Consider the following 23,012-nt stretch of genomic DNA (forward strand, 5'->3'; position numbering starts at 1 on the left):
TACACTCCGGTGGGTGTGGGCGTGCCCTCGGGGTAGTGCGCATGTGTGAGGATGAAGCAGGAACATCTGCGGGGCCCCTCTAGAAGGGAGACAGGTTCCAGACACCCTCAGCATGGAGGCAGTAAAAACTGCCTTGTACCCTGATTTGGGGCTTAAGAAACATTTTAGGGATCGTATTTTTGGACTCTTTTGTGCCTCTCTGTACAGTGGCCTAGAGCGATGTTCTAACCCCTGTGAGCCTCAGTTTTGTCACTGGTGGCGGGGGAGGGTCATAGTACCTACTCCTGGAAAGGCTCCTGGCCTTAAATGATAGGATCTCCGTGCTCATTGTTCCTTTCCCCTCATGGAAGCTGGCTTCCGCAGTAAGGAGTCGGGCCGGCCAGGATCTTATGTTTAAGCCGCCTGGATCCTGCGTAAAGCTGAGGTGGCGTCTTGGTGTCCCTCTGCCGCATACCTTGGGTGCTGTTCCAGTTCCAGAGGGGACCCAGCTAGACCGCAGAAGAAACCCTTTAAAAAGAGTGTCTTGCGGGGCTTTGTCGGGTGCCTTCTGCAGCCCACAGCACCCGACGGACATTCCGTGCCAGGCTGTGTGGGGGGGGCACGAATGGTTCCAGAGTGGAAAATAAATGGACAGTAGTGGCCATTCGTTGAGTGTTCACTGGAAGCCAGGCTCTGGCCAGGCTTGTCCTGACCTTCCTTTAAGGGCGGGGCTCTGAGCGAGTGACTCACCCCGGGTCACATGGCCAAGAAATGGCCGAGGGGATTGGGCCCAGGCCTCTGCTCCAGGCCTGTGTCTGAGCTCTGACTTCCTCTGTGTGTGTCAGTCTGTTGTCACCAGGCCTCGAGGGCTCTGTCGAGTGTGTTCTGGATTTCCTGCCTGTGCTTGAGTACAGGCCTCCTTCCTGGAGGGTGGGCAAGGGCTTGGGAGGTGGACGGGGGTGGCTGCTGAGGCCAGACAGTCCTCACCTTGGACTTTGCCCTTTTAATCACTTTAAGGTGGACAGTTAGTGATTTTGGGTGTTTTTTTTTTTTTTTTTTTTAAGATTTTATTTATTTGAGAGAGAGAGAGAGCGTGAGCGCACAAGCAGGAGGGAGCAGCAGAGGGAGAGGGAGAAGCAGTCTTCTTGCTGTGCAGGGAGCCCGATTCGGGGGCTCGATCCCAGGACACTGGAATCATGACCTGAGCCAAAGGCAGATGCTTAGCGACTGAGCCACCCAGGCGCCCATGTTTTGGGCGTCTTCACAATGTTGTGCAACCATCACCACCACTGTCTAATTCCAGAACATTCTCATGGCCCCAGGAAGAAACCGTGTCCCCATTAGCCTTCACTCCCCTACCCCCCGGCCTCTGAAACCACTTGTCTACCTTCTCCTGTCTCTATGGACTTGCCAACTCTGGACATTTCCTGTGGTCAAACAGTGGGTGACTTCTAGCATTGCCTTCTGCGTTTACTCGAGCTTCAGGAGAGGCTTTTCTGGAGTTCACCCTTGAGTTAAGCTGCTGGGGCTGGGGACAGGGATTCCCCCAGGGCAGGGGTCTTCTGAGAGCAACTGGAGTGTTCTCTGTGGGCAGCTTGGATTAGAAGCCACTCACTCTTGTTGTTCCCTCCCGTCTCCATTGAGCTAGCCCTTGGAGCAGGTGGTCTTCAGTGAGGTTGGAATTCTTTTTTTTTTTTTTTTAGATATTTATTTATTTATTTGACAGACAGATCACAGGTAGGCAGAGAGGCAGGCGGAGAGAGAGAGAGAGAGAGAGGAGGAAGCAGGCTCCCCACCGAGCAGAGAGCCCGATGCGGGGCTCGATCCCAGGACCCTGGGATCATGACCTGAGTGGAAGGCAGAGGCTTTAACCCACTGAGCCACCCAGGTGCCCCAGTGAGGTTGGAATTCTTAACGAGGCGTATGGAAGCTTGGCCCTGCATCCCTATGTAAGTTGGGACATGACTTTGCCTTTAAAGACTGGTCTAAGCCTGACCTTTCTAGAAGGAGAGAAGTATGGCTGGACCTGCCCTTATGTCCTTTCTCCCAACCTTGGTGACCTAGGTTCTGCTCCCTTTCTACTTGGGCAGTCCTGGGCGCTCTTGTCTCTCTTACTTAGCCATGGTAAATGGTGGTGTCTGTGTCATGGTTTCATCCAGAACCTGGGGGCCTGGATTTGCTCTTTTCAGTCTCCCATGGCCCGAGCAAGTCCAAGGACCCTCTGGCTTCCCTCCACCCCACATGGCCCTTTTCCTCAGCATCCCGGGGCACCCTGGTCCCTCCACCCTAGCCGCAGGCTGAGGGAGAGGCACGGCATATCCAGGCTTTGGAGACTCAACTGGGTTCAAGTCCCAGATCTCTGTGAGCCTCAGTAGCCTCTGTGGGATGGGGGCTGGTTTTCTCAGCTGAGTGAGGCATTGGCCTGTTGTGGTGCTATGCTATGTTCTTGGCACAGAGCCGTGTTGGGAGCCTTCTGCGGTGTGAAGGCAGGGGGAGGCAGACAGGATGGCGTGTGCAGTGTCCGGTGCTGGGGCAGGGGCTTAGGCGAGGACTGGCCAGGGCAGGCTTCCAGGAGGAGGTGAGGGAACCTGGCTTCAGGTGCCGACTTTACGTGGAGGCCAGCACTGAGTCTGGCTGGAGCGGCATGAGGTCATTGGCCATGCCCTCCCTTCTGGGGCTGTCATGGGCTCGGCCATGCCCTGGGCCCTGAGCCTCGCCTTGTACGAGGTCTTTAGTCGTGTTGAGGAGTCCACGTGGCTTTGGCTTCTCGGCAGGACGTTTGCAGTCTTCTCAAAGGCCCTGGATTGCACACGGTTTGTAGAGGCAGGTGCCGGAGCAGACGAACCCTGGTTCTGGAGCCAGGTGGCCTGGATTTGGTGGGGCAGCGGGTCTGTCATCAGTTTGCTGGTCTGTGCAGTGGGTCTCCCAGGCCCTGTGCCCGGGGCATGTTGGAAGGCTCACTCAGGAGGGGGTCTGACAGGATCCTGGCTGGAAGTGGGCTCGTGGTGCCCTGTGGCTCTCCTGGGTGGGGGAATCCCATGTGGGGCCCCGAGGTGGGCAGACACTCTCTCTGCAGGCCCGTGTGGGATGGTGAGCGGCGTCGGGTGGCCTCCTTGGCAGAGCCGGCCGGGGGCCCAGCTGCCCTCATCTTGTTGGTGTTTTCTTTTTGTCTCTCTGATGCTTCCCCGCTCAATTATTTACCCAGGGAATTTGGACTTCTTCACTTGTGGTTTTGGCAAGGGCTTCACACAGATTTTTGCCCTGGTGGTCTCTTAGCCATTTAAGATAAACGGCCAAATCAAACGCAGGCCTTGCCGGGGAGTCGGGGCGAGCCATGGGGCTGGGCAGAGGCAAGAGAGCTCCAGGCCCTGCGTCCTGGCTGTCAGATGGGGGAGGCGCCCCCAGCAGGCCCGAGGCATGAGGACGGGTGCTGGGCAGTGCCAGGATTTTCTTGGGGAGGGGGGGCGTTCAAAGCCTTCCGAATGGCCTTGGGGCTTGTGTGCTGTGTGCTTGAAGCTCAGGCTGCTGAGGATGACCGTGGGCTGGAGAGAGACACCAGCTGGCCATCCTCCATGCTTGCAGGTTAACCAGTGCCCAGGTGCTCAGAGGTAGACTGAGGTATCCACGGCCTGTACCAGCAGCCTGTCCTGATATAGCAGACAGTGGTAGCTTGGAGCTTCCCAGCTCCTCCAGAGGGGGGTGGCCCAGGTTTTTGGGAATGAATCCCCAAAGGGAGCCAGCTCCGGAACCCTCCAGAAACCTCCACGTGGTGGGTGGGGGGGCTTCCCAGGTACAAGGGCTCTGACAACCTCTTTTGGGCCCCCCAGGGATGGGAGTCTGGTCCCAAGACAGCCCATCCTGGCAGCTGTGGAAGGAGGAGCCCACGAGGCCCCTCACCCACTTCCCTGGCCTCTTGCCCCCTGCCTGTGCCTGGTCACCTTCCTGCAGGGCCAGGCACCCTGGGGCCTCCCTTTCTGGAAGGGTGGCCTGCAGCCCTCTGCCCCGGGCCCCTGTCCCACACCCCGGGTCCCTTGTATGGTCCAGGGCCCGACTGACCAGTCTTTTTTATTGTTTTTTCTCCAGGGCCGTGCAGGCCTGCCCAGCTGCCAGCGACGGCCCCCATAGCTGCCTCCTCCCACCCTCACTCATCCGTGATCACTCCACCTCTGCGCACCCTGGGCGCTCTGCCGCCCTGCTTCCCCCTGCCGTGCTGCAGCGCGCGCCCGGTCTCGGGTGACGGGACTCAGGGTGAGGGTCAGACGGAGGCTCCCTTTGGATGCCAGTGTCAGTTGTCAGGTAACAGACGGCCGCGGTGGGGAGGGCGGGCTCCCAGGGATGGCGGGGTGTGCCCTGGGCCAGGCTGGCAGCTGCCTCTCCCAGGTGGGCCGGGCAAGGTGGGGCCCCAGGGAGGATGTGCAGTCCCACCCCTAAAGGCATTTTGGGGGGCGCAGGGTAAGTGGGGAAGCACGTCATTGTGCCCCTGTCCCCATTGGTCAGGAGGTCCCCTAACACGTCTGCCCGTTCTGAGTGTCTCACTCCCAGAATGCATTCCTGCAGCTTCCAAAGTTCATGTCTTTGGGCTGTTTGGCTAAAGCTTGATTGGATAACACTTAACATCTGAAGTTTTCTCCTGCCCTCACCACTGCCGTCTCCTCCCTGCCCCAGTCACTGCCCCCCACCCTGCAGACAGCACTGGGGGGAGACTCCCCAGCCGCCTGTGCACATAGCCGGAGCCGTCCAAAATGCCAAGTTTCTCTTTGCCAGAATGTGTTGCCTATTAACTTTGAAACAAAAAGAGTTGCTCTGAAGGAGACTTTCAGCTGTGGCCATGGGAGGGGGTGAAGCCTTGCGGGGTGCCTGTGGGCTGGGGCCAGGCATGTCCCCACTGTGTGCCCCCTGGCAGGTCTGTGTGGTTGGCCTTCGTACAGGCGGACGCATGGGCAGCCACCGCACAATGTCCCCCACCTCTCTCCAAAAACAACCCAACTTCTGCTGGGGCCTGGGGTCCCTGGAGTTTGTGGGCACAGGCCTCCCATCCCAGCCTCTCTGCCTGAGGGCCTGGTGCCGGCATGCTGACACAGACACAGGCGGGGATGAGCGCCCCAGGTCTGGTTTCTGGGCGCGGTCAGGAAAAGAGGTGGGGGGCTGTGCAGTCCTGGGGCCCATTCAGTTTGTCCCAGCTTTGTCACCAGGCCTGTTGCAGGCTTTCTTTTGATTCGGGTAGTGAAGGGAAAACCATTTTTCTGGGACAGGTTTTGCTTTAATTGAAGCTGTCCCAACGGACGGTCCCTGGTAGAGACCATCAGCTCTGCGGGGGCCAGAGCCTCGCAGGCCTTCCTGCTGGTCAGGTGGACTGCGGCCTTCAGCAGCTCCCGCTGTGGTGTATGGTGGCATCGTAGTCCTGGGCTCATGCCTTGAATGCACAAAGCAAAGACTGAAACTGTCCAGGAAGGAGTCGGCCCCCCCCAGCAAAGCGGCTGGCTCCCTGCCCCAGGCCGCCCGAGTGCCTGGAGTGACCCGAGCTCTCATCCCAGCTCTATAGGGCTGCGCTGTGATGTCTGGTTGCTGAGCAAGGGGTGCCTACTTCGTCGGGGTGCTTTGCCCTGCTCTCAGAGCTTCCTGTAATGAGTTCTGCAGCCTCCTGCCGCCGCCTGGGGGGTCGTGCTCTCAACGATCAGCCTGAGTGTTTCTGACTAGATTCAGGCAAGTTCTGTGGTACAGAAACACGATCGCCCTGGCGGAGGTGCGCCCGGGGCTTCACTTAACCCTCTGTTGGCTCTGGTAGCCGCACGTCTGCCCTCAGCCACAGCGCCACCCCCTTCCTTCAAGGGACCCATGTGGAGGGACTATCCCGTGTGCAGGATTGCACGGGGCTTTCGGTGTGCATTCTTGAATTTAATTCCCGTAGTGACCTTAGGAGGTAGGTTCTCTTCTCCCCACTTTGCAGATGAGAAAGTGAGGCTTGGAGATGGGGAGTTCTCATAGCCCACATTCAGTCATTCTTTCACGACTTTGGCGTTGTGCAAACCAAGGTGGAGTCAGGCACAGCGGGTCTGGCCCTCCCGCAGCTTGCAGGGGTGGAGACGGGGAGAGCGGGAATGGGGACCCGTGGAGACCATTCTTGGAAGGGGATGGAAGGGCAGAGGTGGGTTTGACCCTGGCTGGTCATCCAAAACCTTCTTCGCCTCTCCCATTGGCTCATCTGGTTTAGAGGCCCTCTAAGGTTTTAGAACTTGATGCCATGAGGGCATAGAGTCTGTGAGCAGCCCCCAAATGCATGTTAGTGCCCAGGGAGGGCATCAAGGCAGGGTGGGGTCTGTTCTTGGGGTCTCTGAGACCACCCTTCCCAGCCTTCCTTGGAGACTGCTCTTGGGCCTGTGACGCCGGGCTGTGATTTCTGGCACTGTCCTCTTTCACTGTTGGATTACCGTTAATTTGCCTGCCCCGTACTTTCTGATCAGTTTACGTACCTGAAGATACCCTGTTCTGGAGGTTTTTGTCCCTTTGTGGCTTCTGTCCCTGGCACTGGGCTGTTTGCTGAAGTGTTTTTAGTGCCTGTTTAATTAGTGGTTGGAATGGAGTCATTGAATTTGCAGTAACCCGTTAGGAAGAAGCAGTCCTCTGTAAAGACGGAGAGGGGCCACCATCCTTACTTTGTTTTGTCTCTTTTCAGATCAGGATGCACTGAACCTATCTCTTCAAATTAATACGGAAAACCCCGGAGTAACCGTGTTTCACACAGGTTAATTGCATGCCCGTGAAGGCATTCACAGTTATTTATAGAAGGATGTGATTTTATGGGGGAGCAAGCCACACAGGTTTGTGTGTGTGTTTGTGTCCCGCTCTGGCTGGCAGCGTCCCTAACAGCCCTGCCTCCCGGGCCCTCCACCGCTGACCTCCTGATGGTCATGGTGGGGAGGAGGGACTGGGGCTCTTCTTTGCTTTTTGACCCTGCTGAGATATTGGGAGGGCTTTGAGTCTGGGCGTTCCTGGAAACTGAAGTTTCTTCCCTGAGAAATTTCATGTAGGGACCTCTCCAGGGCACCAGTGGAGTGGAGAAGCTTGGGCTGTGGTCCTGGCCCTCACTCCACCTGGCTGGTGACCTTGAAGGAGCCGTTCTCCCTCGGACGTGTGTATCATGTGATACATACGTGATGTTTAAAAATGAGGCTTCACATCTGACTTCTAGAACAGATGATGTTGATGTGTTTCAGTTACTGGCTGCTTTGGACGACTGGGCATGTGACTTGGCTCAGGTCCCCAGAGTAGCGGTGGTGTGTTCGGAGGCTGGTTCGGAAACATCTGGGTCTTGGAAAGCTCCTCTGAACCGTTTCCCCTTCCAGGGTTTCCATGACTGTCAACATTCCCTGCCTGAGTGAAGGGTGCTGTTCTGAATGGTTTTGTGACCTTGGGCAAGCCGTTTTTCCTCCCTATTCCTCAGTTTTCCCACCTATAAAATGGGAGCGGTGATATAGTTCATGCCTTGAAAGCTTGTTTTGAGGATCGAATGAGGTTATACGTCGCCAGGTTCTGTGACCCGAGCCTCATGCTGAGTGAGCCCTGTAGAAGTTCTGACTCCTGCTTGTGCAGAAGACATGGTTGCGTGTCTGAAATTTTACATCAGGCTGGATCTCCAGGTTCCATTCTTAAAGGCTTTTAGCCTCTTGGCTGGTTCAGATCATGTGCCGGCATTGTGAGGTGGAAAAGGAACCTAGAAACTTCATTGCATATTTAAAAGCCACAAATGGTCATCAGCTCCTGTGATTAATACATGTGCTCGGTGAAGTTCAAGGTCTCACGCAAGAACACACAAGATCCCAGCTCGGGGAAGTGGAAGTGTTTGGATTTAATAGAAGGAGTCAGTTGCAGTCATTAGTAGATGCTGAAATCACAGGGCAATCTTGTAAAGTTAAATTCAATTTACTTTTCTACTGAAATTGCTTGCTGTGTTATTTAACTAGTCTGGGGTTTCTTGGCATGGGTTAAAGGGACAATAAAGATAAAAGAATACCTGTGAGTAAATAGTAGGGTGTAACAGTAGAATCTATCGTGTTCTCCTCCTTCAATTATATCCCGGTGTTCGTTTGTGTTGGTTTTTATAACCGGAGCCATCCAATGGGACACTGTGGATTAGACCACCCCAGCTGTAGAAGCTTGATGCAATTAATACAGTCTGTCTGGAAAGTGGCCTTATTTCTGGAAGTTTTATGTTAATGATATGGTCTGTGCTTTGCACATTTCATAGCAGAACAAGAAGCACGCTGTAGTTTCATTCTGAACTGGGTTTGATTAACACTGGAGGATCAGCGGGAAGCCAAAGGGTGATGCTGCCCGAGAGGCAGGGGCTCCCCAGTAGGGCATGAGAGCCTCCGTGGAGACTCTGGAGGGAGGGGTGAGTATGGGCAGCGGGAAGAAGCGAACTGAGTGTGGATGAACGTGTGTGGACAGAAGCCCTTGGTCTGGGGAAGGCTCAAGACGTGCTCCCGTGATTCCCTCGGCAAAGTCATGTTTGCTGTGAGTCTTACGGGGCTGATCAGGTTCCAGTGTCAGTGGGGGTTGGCTCACCGGAGGAAAAGCGCTCTCAGGAGAGTCATTAAAAATTTAAAGAGTCATCTGTACACCTCGCGATGTCTACATTGCCAAGGGGGCTGGTGGTCCGGCATTTACCACCCATGGGTGATTCTCGCATGCCTGCTCAGTGGATTGTACTCAGCGTCTGCCTGCTTTGGGGTGTCACACCGCTGCAGAGGCTGCTCTGGTCCACCTGTCTTTAGAACCCGGGTGCCTCCTTTCGTGATTGAGGGAGGTACCGGGAGAAGCCACCGAGCACGGCCAGGGCCCCGGGACAGAGGAAGTGACCTTCAGGCTGCTGGAGGTGGCAGAGGGCAGCAGGGCTTGGGGAGGACTCCAGGAAAGCCGATGGTCCAGGAGTCCCATCTGCTCCAGCACTCATGGGGCTGGGCGCCGCGTTTCCAGGGGGCCAGAAGGAGCGCAGTGCTGCCTGCTGGGGGGCGGGGAGGATGCAGGGGCACCTACCAGTGTGACTGTCCTCGGATAAAAGGGCTCCCAGCAAAGTCCCGGAGAGGAGACCACTGCAACCATGCCACATTCTGTTTCACTCCGAGCCGGCCCTTCAGACGTTCTGAAGGCAGAGCTAAATCAAAGAATTCTGTTCAAATCCGTACAAGATGTTGCTGTTTTTCTGCTCTGACAGGAGAGGCATTTGGAAGTGCAGTTTCTTTCTTTCTTTCTTTCTTTTCTTCCTTCCTTCCTTTTTTTTTTTTTTTTTATAGCTGTCTTAAAAAGGAGTTTGACTGTTTAGCACAGCTGGTGCTCATTACATTATGCACTAGCAGTAAAATAGCATGTGTAATTAATTTTTAATGCAGCGCTGGATGCAGGGCTTTAAAGCAGTTAGTGGATGTGAGGAACCAGCACTGGCCACCGACATCAGAGATCCCGGGGCAGGCGGCCGTGTTCTGCCGCTTTGAAGGGGATCTGATGTGGCGGAGGAGTCTGGGGGCCCTCCACGTGGAGTGGGGCGGAGTAGTCCAGAAGTGGGTTCCCTCCAGGTGACCTGTGGCTTCAGTTCGTATCTAATGACCTAGGGCCGGGGCTTCAGGAGATCATCCCATGCAACCCCTTCGTGATCTAGATGGGGCTGCTGAGACGGACGCTGTGACATGGGCCCCGTGCCCTTTAGGCTCTGCCCGCCGGGCCGGATCGCCCCCACCCGAGTTCAGGCTGGGGGCTCAGCCTCCAGCTCCAGCCACGTGAAGCGCCCAGTCTGATTTGGCAGCTGAGTCTTCACTCAGAGGAGCCCTGCACGTTTAGCTTCTTGGACCCTCAGTTTTGCCATCTGCGGTTGGAACATGCCTCCGTGTGTCCTCAGTTTGAGCCGTTCCCTGGCTGTGCTTGGATCATTGGCTGCCCCATCCCTTCTCAGGGCTCTGTGGAGGGGTTCGTGTTTGAAACGAAATGTCACTGTGGACACATGCTGCTGGGAGAGGCCTGGAGGCACTGTGGGAAGCTGCAGGGTTGGGACTGTGCTTGGTCCCTGTCCTCAGGGTGCCTGGGTACCTGTGACTTCTGGATGGCCACCTCCTCTCCCCAAGCCTCAGTTTCCTTCCGTGTGAACTGGGGACACTGGAAGTACCTGCCCCTCGTCCCTGCAGTGGAGGTTCTGCTGAAGGGCCACTGCTTCGGGGTGGCCACCGCTGAGCACCAGCGTGCAGGGAAGCAGAGGCGGTGGGAGGTATGAGAGGCATGGAGGAGGAAGCTGGGCTCTTGAGAAGACGTGGGTCCCCCCGCCTGATGCCTGAAGGTGATGACTTGGCTGCCATCCCTTTGCAAGTTTGCTGCCCGGGAAATCACCACTGTCGCTGCTCCTGTGACTTGCCCGGGTTTTCTGCGGGCCTACTGTGTGCCAGCACTGTCCTGGGTCCTTTGCACGCTTTGCTCATTCCACTCCATCTCCTCTTAACTCCCCTAAAAAGAGGTGCCCCCCCTTTTGCTCATGAGGATCTTGGGGCTCAGAACTTGTAGCTCCCCCCTCCTGCTTCCCATGGTCTCAGAATGGCTCAAACAGGGGCATTGGAAATGCAGCTCGCTCGAGGAAGCCAGACCACATTCAGACCTGGTCCTGGGAGGGTCCCTATGGTCTTTGTTCACCAGCCATGCTGCTGCCTGATCTGGAGCAGGACACGGGGGTCCAGGAACGAGCTCAGCAGGGTTCTTGCCATGGTGGCCGGGCTGGACAGGAATGCTTTCTCTGCAGAAGAAAACTGAAAGGACTGAGCTTCCCGGAGCAGGGAGGGTTCTTCAGATCCTCTGAGGTTTTCCTGATGGAGAAGGTGAGGCCGGAGGTTGGACAGCTTCTTGCAATGTGTGACCAGTGACAGACGTGGCTATGGGTGTCAGCCAGAAGTCCGCTGACCTGGCAAGTCTCCTCCAGCTCGGGGCGCCCCTGTGGGGTCCAAGTTGTGAGTGACTTATGAGGACCCAGAGAATCAACCTTTAGTCCACCAAAGGGAACTCTGGCACAAAAGAAGAGGCTTGGGGCACCAGGGAAGATGTTCTCATCTCATCACCCTCAGACTGGGTTTCTGGGGTCTGGCTGGGAGGCAGGGACCGGGTAGGTGTCCTTATCATAGCCTTATCGCAGGTCCCTGTAAACCCGTGTCTCCGGGTTCCAGTGACCGGCTCGGGAAATGCTGGTGGACGGTGAAGACCCAGGAGAGGTCGAGTTCATGTCTCCAAGAGAAAGAGGAGACCCAGAATGCTCTCAGTCACCTCCTCACTTTGTGTGTGTGTGTGTGTGTGTGTGTGTGTGTGTGTGTGTAAGATTTCATGTTTAAGCAATGTCTACACTCAACATAGGGCTTGAACTCACAGCCCTGAGATTAAGAGTCGCATGGTCCTCCCACTGAGCCGGGCCAGTGCTCCACCTCTTCATTTTTTGCAGAGTCCCGTAGAAGCAATTTTTCTGCACTGGAGAGAAACATATTTTGGTTCTCCTTAAAGCCTGAGGTGTTCCTGGTGTTGTCTTTTTTTTTTTTTTTTTTTCCTTGATGGTGGGAACAAAATGTACTTGACTTTTTAAACCCGAAGGCCGGGCAAGGGGGAGGGGCTGTGTGCTGTACATATTTCACAATCAAACCCGAATAGTCTAAACCATGAAATATAGTTTATCCAAACATAATCAAGGCTGGCCAATTTAATGCAGAAATCAGTGGGGAGAAACCGTTGGTGGGCAGGGGTCCCTCTGGGTGGGATTTCACACATAGCCTGCCCTCACACCTTGGTGGGGGGCTGTTGCCTGCTCATCGCTTCAGGCCCCTCCTTAGGGGCTGGCGTGTGACCATGGTGTGTGGTCAGCGGGCGTGGAAGCATCAACGTGGCTCTAACTCTCGCACCAGTGTCTTTCTTACACTTGGCAATGGGGCCCCCGGGTCCAGTCATTACACTTGGCAGTGGGGCCACGGGTTATAGTCATGTTACCATTTCTGTGCCCCTACTGTGTGTCAGGCCCTCTGCAGGGGCGTTCCAGATATTGAGGCCTCCCATCACCTTTCTTAGAAGGTCACCTAGTCTGTCACTCACAGGCGAGGAGACACACCAGAGAGGTGGTGGAATGTGCCTGAGATCGCACAGCTGGCGGACAGCAGAGGTGGGATTTGAACCTGGGTTTCTTTGGGTCTGGGGGATACAGCCTGCTCCTAACCTTGCTCTCTGGCTCGTGGACAGCCTTCCTGCTGGCCTTCTACCTGGCAGGTGTGAGTGGGAGCCCCGGAGGGAGAGGCATGAGTGGCTGAATCCCAGGGTGCTGCACCCCTGGAAAATAGAAGGCCAGGACTCGATTTCAGCGGAAGGAGTCAGAGGGCTTAGAACTTCTTGAAAGAGGTTAATGCAAAAACAGAGCCACTACCCTGCAGAGACAGGGGCATTTGGAATCTTTTCATAAAGCCAGACATTTTTAATTACTGCTTTGTTAATGGGAGGTGAGGAATGGCCGATGGGACAGGTCCATGGGGTGCACAAGTTGACCCTTAGCTCTGTACTTGGCTGCCCCCCAATGCACACTCAGCTCGAGTTTCCTTGTGCTTTATTAACAAGTGCCTCCACGTCTTGATTTGATAGTAAAGGAGCCATTGCCTGAGGGCCTACCGTGCACCCTGGGCTCTGCGTGCACGTCTCCACAGATGCTTTCTCACCGCGGTGTGAGGATAGGGCTCTTGGATTTTTTTTTTTTGTCCTGATGTAGTATACAAAAGTCACCCTTCCAACCATTTTTGGGTGACAGTTCTGCTGTGCTCTGCTCTTGCCACCACCATCCATCTCCAGAACTTTCCAGTTACCCCAAACTGAAACTCTATCCCCACGAAGCGCTAACTCCCCGTCTCCCCCTTCCTGCATCCTACTTCTCTGAGTTTGACTCCTCTGGGTGTCACACAGAAGTGGCATCAGATGATATTTCTCCCCCTGTGACTGGCTCATTTAACTGGGCACAGCGAGTTCAAGGTTCGTGCATGCTGTAGCCCATGCCAGGATGCCCTTCCTTGGAAAGGCCAAATGATATCCCATCTGGTGGGTACACCGCTGTTGTGTTTGTCCGTTTGTCCTGGGATGCATACTTGTTTGTTCCCACCCTGTGGCCTCTGTGAACTGTGCTTCTATGGACAGGGGTGTGCAGCTACTGGGTTGAGACCCTGCCTTCAGTGCTCGCGGTGTATACCAGAGGCGGGATGGCTGGACCACGTGGTAATTCTGGTTCTGACTTATTGAGGAACCGCCCACCTCTTTCCCGAAGCAGCAGCCACATTTTATGTTCCTGCCGCAGTGCTCCAGAGTCCCGGTTTCTTCGCGTCCTCCCCTGACCCCCCGAGATTCAGGGATGTGGGTCACCACTGGCCCCAGTCACATGAGGGTCCAGAAGGGAGCCCGCTCCTGCTAAGCTCGGACGTGGCGCCTATGGCCGGGCTCCATTGGCCACCTCACTCAGGACGTTTCCTTTGCGGGTCTCACCCTGGGGTAAGGGTCTCTTGCGTCTCTCCTAAGTGCTTCCCAGCGACGGCCTGTCTCCCAGGCTGCTGGTTTTTAGCAGTCAGCTGAACATTTTGCTAGCTTGAGAGTTTGGGGAAGAAAATTCTGCAAGTGGACAATTTTCACTTTCCTTTCTGCTGTGTCCTTTGGGTGACGGTTTGGGCTTGGTTTAGCAGAAAAAGCTGTGTCCTCAAGAGCCACAACACCTGCGAGCAAGGGCTAGCCGGCCGGTGTCCTGGGTCCCACCCCTCTCTGGGTCCCTGTCCCCTGGGGATTATCATGCCGTCCTTGGCTTCCCAGCCACGCTGGGAGGAGTTGGAGAGGGGGCATCCTGAGTTGGACTGTAGGGTCTGCCTCTGTGATCACATGACCTCGGGTCCTTTGTGCCAGAGGGAAAATAATCGTGGGACTGCAGTAAGGATTATTCTTGTGAGGCTGTTATTTCTGTTGTCCTGTATTAGTTCCTCAGGCTGCCACAGCTGATGACCACTGTCACCTCACAGTTCCGTGAGGCCACAAGTCCAAACTCAAGGGGTCGGCAGGGCTGTGCTCCCTCTGGAGGCTCCAGGGGGAGAATCTGTTACCGGCCTCCTCCAGCTTCTGGTGATCTCCTGGCATGCCTTGGCTGTGACCACATCTTCTAGCTCTGCATCTGTAGTCATGGCCTCATCCTTGGGACCTGTCCTCTTCCCACAGTACAAGAACAATGGTTATTCCATTTAGAGCTCACCCGGATAATCTAGAATGATCTTATCTCAAATCCTGAACTTAATTATCTCTGCCACTGTCCTTTTTCTAAATGCGGTCACAGTCATAGATTCCAAGGATTTGGTTATGGACCTGGGGCTTCGGTGGGGCGGGTGTGTGTGTGTGGCACTCTTCAACCCACAACATACCCCTTGCTGGATTGTAGGCCTCTCTTCAGGGCAGGAATCCCAGTTTGATGTCCTCTGTGAACAACCCAGGTTTGGGTTAAGGTATATACAGAGGATCACCCAAAAGAGTACTGGGCTGAGCTTGAGCTGGTCTCCAACAAGATGGCCAGACGTTCCTTGTCCCAGTGATTTTCAGATGCTGTCACCTTGGGGCAAAGCTCAGACCTCCATGTTTATGGAAGGTTGTGTGCCCCCCCCCCCAATCCTACCCCTATGCCAAGTCAGAACACAATTATTAACGGGGTGGGGGGTGGCTTAAAAAAAAGTCTGCGGCAATTATTATGAGAAAAAATTAGCAGAGTTGAATAGGAACTAAAAATAGCCGGACACATACTTGCCTATAATCTATTTTCTTAAAGAAAATATAATTATTTTTGTAAACTGGCTCTGAGAAGCCAGGAGTATTTTTAGTCTGCATCTTCTAAGACGTGCATCTTTTCAGGAAGAGCAGCTCGGAGCCCACTGGAGTGTGACGTCACCAAGCCAGGCGGCAGAGGCTTACAGAGCAGGGGAGGGGGTGGAGTCAGAGGGTCAGGACACGGTCCTGGGCCCTGTTTTTGCTAAGCGTGTATTTCACTGAGGAGTGGCCACAAGCAGATGGACTGTGACCCCTGTGGGTTACCTGGGGTGTCCCCGCCACGCCTGATCAGGTGGCTGGTAGCCCTGGGAGGACTGCAGCTGGTTCACCTTGGGGACATGGTGGTCGGGAATTCCTTCTGGGCAAGGCTGAGCTGCCTTGCCATCCACGCAGGATCCGGGTCTGAGTGGACCTGCGAGAAATAGCCAGGACTTGAGGGAAAACATTCCATGGCTTTTTTATTTGGAGCCAAACATTGCCTCATGTAATTTTCTCCCTGGTTTTTCCCATTGCCTCTGCCAGGGTCCTTGGGCCTGGCACAGACCCCGTAATAAAAGGCCCTGTGTGTTTGTGTGTTTACATGTGAGTATTTGTGTGTGTGTCTGTGTACCTGTGAGCGTGCATACGTATGTGTGTGGGCGTGTGAATATATGTGTGTGCACGTATTTGTACATGTGTCTGTGGGGGGGGTCCATGCATGTGCATGTGTTCATGTGTCTATGCTATGTGTTTGTACACGGCAATGTTAACTCGAGCGTGTCTGCTGTGTGTCTGTGTTTGTGTGTGCACGTGTGGTGGCCTAGGGGAATTATCGGCACAGCAAGGGTCACCTCCCCCCTGCCCAGTGCAGGGTGTTTATGGCAGAGGCCCTTTGATTATTTTCCTCCCTGAACTTTGTAATTCTCCCCGGATTGCGGTGTGCAGCCGAGTTTCAGTACCGCAGCCTGCTGAGAGGTTTTGAGGGTGAATGTCTCTCTGGGGAAGAATTTATCTTCTCACTACATTCTAGGGGAGGCCACATCCACTTGTCTACCCCAGTTCACAGTCCTGGAAAACAAGCCCAGTGCGGGTGTCACCCACCCGGGAGTGCGTGTGCGAGGACTGCTGGCTTTGGAGCTAGGCGGCTGGTCTGAAATCCCGGCTCTGACACTTACCAGCTCCTTGACCTTGGTGAGTGACCTAGCCTTAGAAACCTCAATTTCCTGGTCCGTACAATGAGGGGGCTGCAACTTAGTGGGATAGGTAGCACTTGGCTAAACATTTCGTGTGGGCTTCGTCCTCAGTATCCCTCATCCCAACTCTGCAAGGAAGGCACTGCCATTCCCATTTTATAGATTAGGAAACTGAGGCGGTCTGACTTCAGGGCCCTCAGGTGTCTCATCATGCTTGAAACCCTTTCGTGCTTCCATTACGCCACCTTCAGCAGCAGCTGATGTACCAAGGTGGTGAGTATTGGCAGGTATTACTTTAACATTTTTATTGTCATTATAGCTATAATTATTACTATCACGGTCATTATCGTTGCTGTTTCCCTGGGTGGAGGTTTTCCAGCCTCCACGTGGCTTTTCCCCTTGTGGCCGAGTCCTGCCTGCTGACAACTCTGGTTCTTGGTGTCTTTTTCATCCTTCCAGCAGGGATGGGGCAGTCTTACCTGGCACCCCGTGGCCCCTCTCCCTCTCCACCCATCTTCCCTCCTCCCCTTCGAGTATGTGGGTATTTGAGGTTTCAGAAAGTCTCTCCTCTAATTGAAGTGATGAGCGCCGTATTTCCAGAACCGCTGCGATGAAAGTCAAGTGCAAAGTGATGGTTTTCATTTGTCGTTCTCTCTCTTAATATGCATCTCTTTAAGGAGGGATTGGCTGAAAGCAAACAGCTAATAACCTATGGATTGATGGAGCCAGCGCAAGCCGGCTTCATAAGCTTTTATACCTGGAACCAGCGCTCTGTCCCTTTAAGCTGAGACTCCGGCTCACTTGGTATTTTACAGAGCCTGGTTTCATTTATGCTGGAGCCAGACTTACTATGTGAGAGCCGTCCGCATGCTGGAATTAGTCTTAAGCTTGCTTCTGTGGCGTTGCCAAATTCCATGTTTGTGTTTTATTTAGAATTCTTTTCACGGCCAGCCGGTCCTGTTCCGGCACACACAGGCGCTGTTACGCCCCACGGAGAAAATAAGCAAGCTTGCGTTTTCTTTGGCAGAGGCCGCGGCCACAATAGACTGCGGTCTCCGAAACATTTTTTAAAAGCTATTTTAACCCATAACAGATGCATAAAGTCGGCACAGGCATGCCAGTTTTCTTAGTTTTAATTAAAAAATAATTACAGCCTAATGGGATGTTAGTGACACATTTGGATGAATGGTGGGTGACATTATCTGCAACTTATAAATGAGTGCCTCTCCCTTGGCCGGAGCAGAGGTGGGGAGGAGTTGGGGAGGGGACCTGGATAGCTGTTCTTCATGGCAGGATGGGGGTGGGGGTCGTGGGTGGCCTCCTGGGGGCTGCGGGGTCCAGTGGAAGCCGTGGTGAGTGGCGTGCAGCGGTCGGGAGGGACGTCCTGGCACAGCTGGCCGGGTGACCGAGCTGCCAGGATGCAGTGACGAGCGTCCCGGGGACAGTGATCTTTTGGCACATCCTCCCTCCTGGCATGCTCGATTAGGAAACTCTCACCTGTAGGGGCTCTTCAGCACGGCGAAGGCGGTGCCTCGAATCAGCTTCTTGGCCCCCATGATCCCACGTCCCCCCTCAGGACCCAGGGGTCAGCTGGAAACACATGTGTGCCGGGGGACCTGCTGGGCGCCGTCTGAGTAAGAAGATGCTTCTGGGAAGGTAAAGAGGCAGAAAAACGGTCTTGCCTAGTACTGTTGCTTCAAGAAGTCTGCACCCCAGATGCTCAGCCCGGGTTCAGTTTTTAGGTAAAACTTGACACTCCTCAGAATCTGGAGTGGAGGGTGCTGGGCTGGGACGGCCCTGGGAGGCAGGGTCTCTGTGGAGACTCAGAGCAGGGAGATGGAGGTGGGTGTGCTGACTCTGCCAGTAGGGAGGGATCTGAGATGGGACAGGCATGACTGGGGCTCCTGTGATGTCTCATTACCTCCACTAATGGGGCACCTGGGGATGGCGACAGGTTGTTCTGACCTCTGAGCCTTGGTTTTGTCGACCCTCGCCAAGGGTGAGGACCCAGCCTTGAGCAGAGGGAGGAGTCTGTCCTAGGGCTCAGTCTCCTGGGAGCCAGCTCTGCTGGGAGGAGGATGCCAGAGGGTCGAGATGATGGGGTGAACCCCTCCAGGAGGCACTGGGGACTGCGTTATCTGGAGCCTTCCAGATGAGGAAGAAGGTGCCCGGCCCAGCTGTGCCCTGGCATCCTTCATGCTGGTGGAAAGCCTCATGTTCTGCTCACATGACATGCCCTGTCCAGGCCCCTGAGCAGCATTGCCATCTGCCCTTTGAATGGGCATGGCTCAGGCAGTGTCCTGGAGACAGGCAGGTCCTGGCCACAGGCCACCACGCTGAGTTAGGACCTGCTTGGCTGACCTCAGACCCCACGCTTTCCCCTGAGACCTCATGTTCCAGGCAGGTCCGAGGAGGACCCTCTTGTGGCTCACAGTGAGCTCTGGGAGACAAGGGACAGACTGGGAACCTTTATTTTTACTTTCAGGGTGTTGCGGCTTACTGTCGCTGGAGTAAAATGAACGCTTCTTAGACAATGTTTCCCTGAGTCCAAATTCCTCAGAAGTGAAAATTAAGTTCCTCTATTAAAAACATGAGTCATACCAGCCCAGATGAGAGTCGTTGTGGCGTTCCTCGAATTTTTGGAAGGGAAACATCGCATTCATGTTAATCCTTTCAATTATACCTCATTGCTGACGATCCGCTGGGCGTCTTGCGCCGCTAGCCTCTCCAGTCTGATTGCTGAGGGGCCTTGCACGCAGCACCCGAGAGAGCAGACTCAGGGCCTCTGTTTCCCTTTATGCGGGCGCACCTAAGTCGGGGAGCCTTGCTCTCTAGCACCTCGGGGCTTCCTCCGTTCCCTCTGCCAGGTCTCGGGGTGTCCAGTTGCTGCGAATGATTAATGTCCATCTGAAAAGGTCCCACGTCTGTCTGCTCATGTGTACTGGAAGCAGATGGGAGTGAATTGGGTTCCCTGTTCCATGCCTGACCTGGACACACAGCCCCAGGGTCCCCTCTCCACGGTGGGTGTCCTGCTCAGGTGAGGGTACAGACAGGCTAGGTTTTATTCCCTCAAAGAAACTGGTCTATAGATTTGGTGATGCTCTATCCTTCCCAGAAACCTCTAGTAACCAAGTTGGGGACCAAGGCAGGGAGGCGTCACTGGTGGGGAGGGGACAGAGCTGGAGATTTCTTGCTCTGGGGGAAAGCAGCCAGGCGCACCGGGGAAGTGGGAGAGCACCGTAAGCCTGGGGTCAGTGACTTCCTGGCTGTCCCCTCTCATGGAGACCAACCAGGCCTGGGCCACAGGTGGGCTGACCTTTGGCCCCAGGTACAGCTTGGGCAGGGAGGGAGGGATGTCCTTTGTGTATTTAAGAAATCTGAGACTTGCAGCTTTACAAGGCATAGCTGTCAGACCAACCCGGAGTTCTGTCTCTCCTGCTTTGGGTGTGCACTTGAGTTTTGGAAATGTAGCCTTTTTGGGGGGTTCCATTTTGCTTTTGCTTCCTTTATTCAGCAAGATGCTCTGTCCTGCCTGCCGCTCAGGTGACTCCTCCGGCAGGAGGAGCAGTGCTGAGGGACGTATCTGAGAAGGACAGAAGGTGAGTGGGCCCATCAGAACGGGCGAAGTCATTGACCGGAAGGGGACAGGCTCTTGGATTTGGAATTGGATACAAAGTGTGGTTTCTGAGTGTGGAACCATCACTTTCTGGGGGGATGCGGGGTTGGGGTGGGCAGGGCTTCAAGTTCATTTACTTCTATTAAGTTGAAGTTTCCTCTTTTGATAAGAAGTAAAAGCCCATGTAGCTAATGAGAAGCAGGGGCTGGAAAGCAGAAATTTTTCACTCATTACCTTTTCTGGGAAATAAGCAAGGGTTTAGAATGGTGGGACCAGCAGTGGGGAAGAGTATCAGGAGAGCCCCTGGGTGGGAGGTAGGCTACATGCCAGAGCCCTAAGAGCCCCATGTCGGTATGTTCACTTATGTTAAGGAGGTCAGGGAAGTAAGAGTGGTGGACCTGCACCCCTGTGTGTGTGTGTGTGTGTTGACGCGTGTGTCCAGGTACGTGTCCGGGTACACGTGTGGGTGTGTGTGTGCCTGCGTGTGTGAATGTCTGGGACCAGGCTCTGGCCAGCTGCTCTGGGTGCTTTGGAAAGGGTCAGGGAGCAGAGAAAGGTGCACAGGACCAGGAGGAAGTGAGGTGCCCGAATGACCCCTGAGTGTGACCCTGGGCTCTTCTGAGCATCCCGGGATCCTTACTCCTTTGGGTGCACCCAGGCTGTCCTGAGGGTGCTTTCAGAAGCAGAACCTGGTGGGCACAGAGCCCTGCTGTGGAGCTGCCAGGCCTGGGGTGGCACTGGCTCTGCCCCTTTCTCACTGGGTGACCAGGGCCCTTCCCCTCTGTCTCGGAGCCTGCGTCCCTCCCTGAAGGGAGATGACGGCGCTCCTCAGGTTGTAGGGTGTGTCCGGTGCTTAGCCTGGGGCCTGGGGCACGGAAGGCCCCAACAAGGGGAGCTATTGCTGATCTCATGACTACGGTTGTCACAGGAGGTAGAGGAGAAGGCATGTTCTCTGCAGTGACCCAGGGGTCTGCAGCTGGTGGCGAGGGCTGGGCTGGTGCAGGTGGTGGCGAGGGCTGGGCTCCCTCCCACCTCGGGGTCCTCCCGCATCCTGGATGTGGAGACCCCAAGTTCGGGAGTATCTAAGTCGCCCCTTCTGGGCCAGTGTGAGCTGATCTTTGGGGCTGCAGTATGTGCCTGGCTTTGATTTTGGAGGCATTCTGGTCCCCACTGGGAAGCTCTGCCCTCAGTGTCTCTGCTGAGGCCTCCTGGAGTCTCCTGCCAGGTACCAGCTTTCCCGCTTGCTGGCCTGTGTCCCTCTCTTTCCTCAAGTGGCCCCCCACACCTTGCTGTGGGCCCCAACCTTGAGATACCAGCTTCTCGGTCTTCGGGTGTGAGCTGCTTGAGTTCCTTGGGGGTGTGTTGTTCGGGTCTGGAGCAAAGGGCTTGAAGCCAGGGAGCCTGCTAGCTGAGTAGAGATCTATTCTCAGTCACTTTTCCCCGGAGACAGCCTTCTCAGTAAACACCTCTGCAGGCAAGGTGGACTGGAAAACTGCCCTTGCGTTTACTGTGGCTCATAAAGCCCAGAGATTTATGGAGATTTTAGACAACGCTTCTTCCTCCCTCCCTGGTTTCAGCTGCTCTTTTGGACCAGCTCTTCCAGCTTTCCTATATTCTACAGTCCTTATGTCTGTTTTTGTTTGTTTCTTCCACAAGGAAGGGGATGCTGTGGTTCAGAGATGCCGTAGGGGTGAGGGGTGGATACAGCACACACACACCTCCGGGGCTGCCTTCTGTACCCGTGGCAGACATCACTAGTCGATCGGTGCACCTCTGTCCTCTGGGCGGGGCCCGGGCACCTCAAGTGGGTAGGTGAGGCAGCCCCGACTGATCATCACATCTGAGGAAATGGTGGGAGGAAGACACCGCCCCACGCCGTTTCCTCAGCTCCTGGAGACAGTGTCTTTGGACCACTGTGGGGGAAGGCGTTATGGGGGAGGTCTGGCAGCTGCAGAGGTGATGGCTGATGGGCTGAGTGCTGGCGTTACCAGGGTCGGCCTGCCCCCTCCACGGCAGACTGCTGTTGTGTGGTTTTGCTGTCGATGTGTGGAGAAGGCAGGGTTCTGGTCTGGGCTCTCCAGCTTGAAAGGCAGAGGGGATTTTCGACCTGGGCTACCAGCTCCCCTGAGGGCTGCGGTCTCCAGGGTCCCGCCACCAACCTCCTCCTTCCTCCCTCTGGCACCCTGCCCCCTAGACACCCCCAGGCTTTCCTCTGGTTCAGCTGCCTGGAGCAGTGGATGCCGGCCAGCTTGAGGCCCAAGTTGCCCCCCAGGCCAGGCCAGGCTCCCCAGAGCGGCACGGCACGTCCCGGTCCCTTGCCGAGATCACTGTGTGCTTCTCTTTCCTGCTTGTCTCCGTGCCATGGCAGCTCCGTGGTCACTTGCTGCTCTGAGCCAGGAGTCCTTGCACTGACCTCGTCATGGCCTGGGACTTGGCTTGTTCTGTCACATGGCCTCTGTGGTCTCCGTGGATTTCCACCCCAGGGCCGTGGCCTGGTCTCCGGTCGCTTGAGAATTCCCTGCTGATGTCAGTGAGGCTGTGTGTTTTGATCAACAAGAGGCAGAGTTTTGGGGTCCAGTAGGAACGTGAGCTGAGAGAGATGAGGTGGGAGCTTGCCCCCCATGGGTCCCATTGCTCCCCCTTGCCTCCTGAGTGCTTATCATGGCTCCCTGATGTGGGGTGGCAGCTCTGTCTTACAGATGAGGAAACCAGGGCTCAGGGTCAAGGCTCTCCTTAGAACCACACGGTTGGGAAGTGGCAGCGGAGGCCCTTGTGTGGGTGGTAAGGGTCCAGCTCTCCTTTCTTTGTCTTGAGGCCTGATGTGAGTAGAGCCTGTCCCCGTGTGGCTCTCAGAGCCTCATCTGCTGTAACCGTGCTGTGTCTTGGACACATCCTGGCTCCCTGTGTGGGCTGTGCCTTCCCTCCGCCCGTACTTGCTGGACTTGCCCAGCCCAGCTGCCGTGTTTTTGCCCGCGCGTGATGCTTCCTCTGGACTGGCCTTGGCTGAGGCAGGGACTGAGTCTCATGCCCTCCATGGCTCTGATGCAAGCATCGGGCCTGGCCCACTCCGGCCCTGATAGTGTTTGGTAGGTGGGTGGATGGGGGAGGCATGCCTTCATGCTGCCCCATCATGCCTTGGGCCAGGAATGGCTCAAAAGGGGGCCCAGCTGAATTCTGGAAAGGGGCTCTGCCCCCAGCCTCCAGAGGATGGAGGCTGCTGGGTAGGTTGCCTCCCAGGTGAGCATTATAACCAGAATCATGAAGTCTGGAGCCAAAGAGAACCTGAAAAGCCTCTTTCCTCTTGTTAAATGCAACCCCGCACTCGGTCTTGCTTTGGTTAGTTCCTTGTCTGTGGCATGTAGCAATGGCCCTTTTATTAGTTCAGTACTTTTGGAGACTTCAAGAAGGCT

At 55.3% G+C, this 23,012-nt stretch overlaps 1 protein-coding gene across 4 annotated transcripts in view; it reads left to right on the forward strand.

The window, feature by feature from the left end:
• The window catches only part of BCL11B (BAF chromatin remodeling complex subunit BCL11B), an 89,577-nt gene that overhangs the window by 35,732 nt on the left and 30,833 nt on the right, over positions 1–23,012 (forward strand). For 2 of the 4 annotated variants that reach the window (XM_032839520.1, XM_032839521.1), the window contains exon 3: positions 4,063–4,275. The exons of the other annotated variants lie outside the window; for them this stretch is intronic. In XM_032839520.1, the coding sequence (XP_032695411.1) occupies positions 4,063–4,275 (213 nt within the window). The remainder of the gene's footprint in view (positions 1–4,062; positions 4,276–23,012) is intronic. 4 annotated transcript variants of the gene reach the window in all.

Source organism: Lontra canadensis, unplaced genomic scaffold, assembly GCF_010015895.1.
Source record: "Lontra canadensis isolate GAN:19392208 unplaced genomic scaffold, GSC_riverotter_1.0 scaffold108, whole genome shotgun sequence".
Taxonomy (NCBI): Eukaryota; Metazoa; Chordata; class Mammalia; order Carnivora; family Mustelidae; genus Lontra; species Lontra canadensis.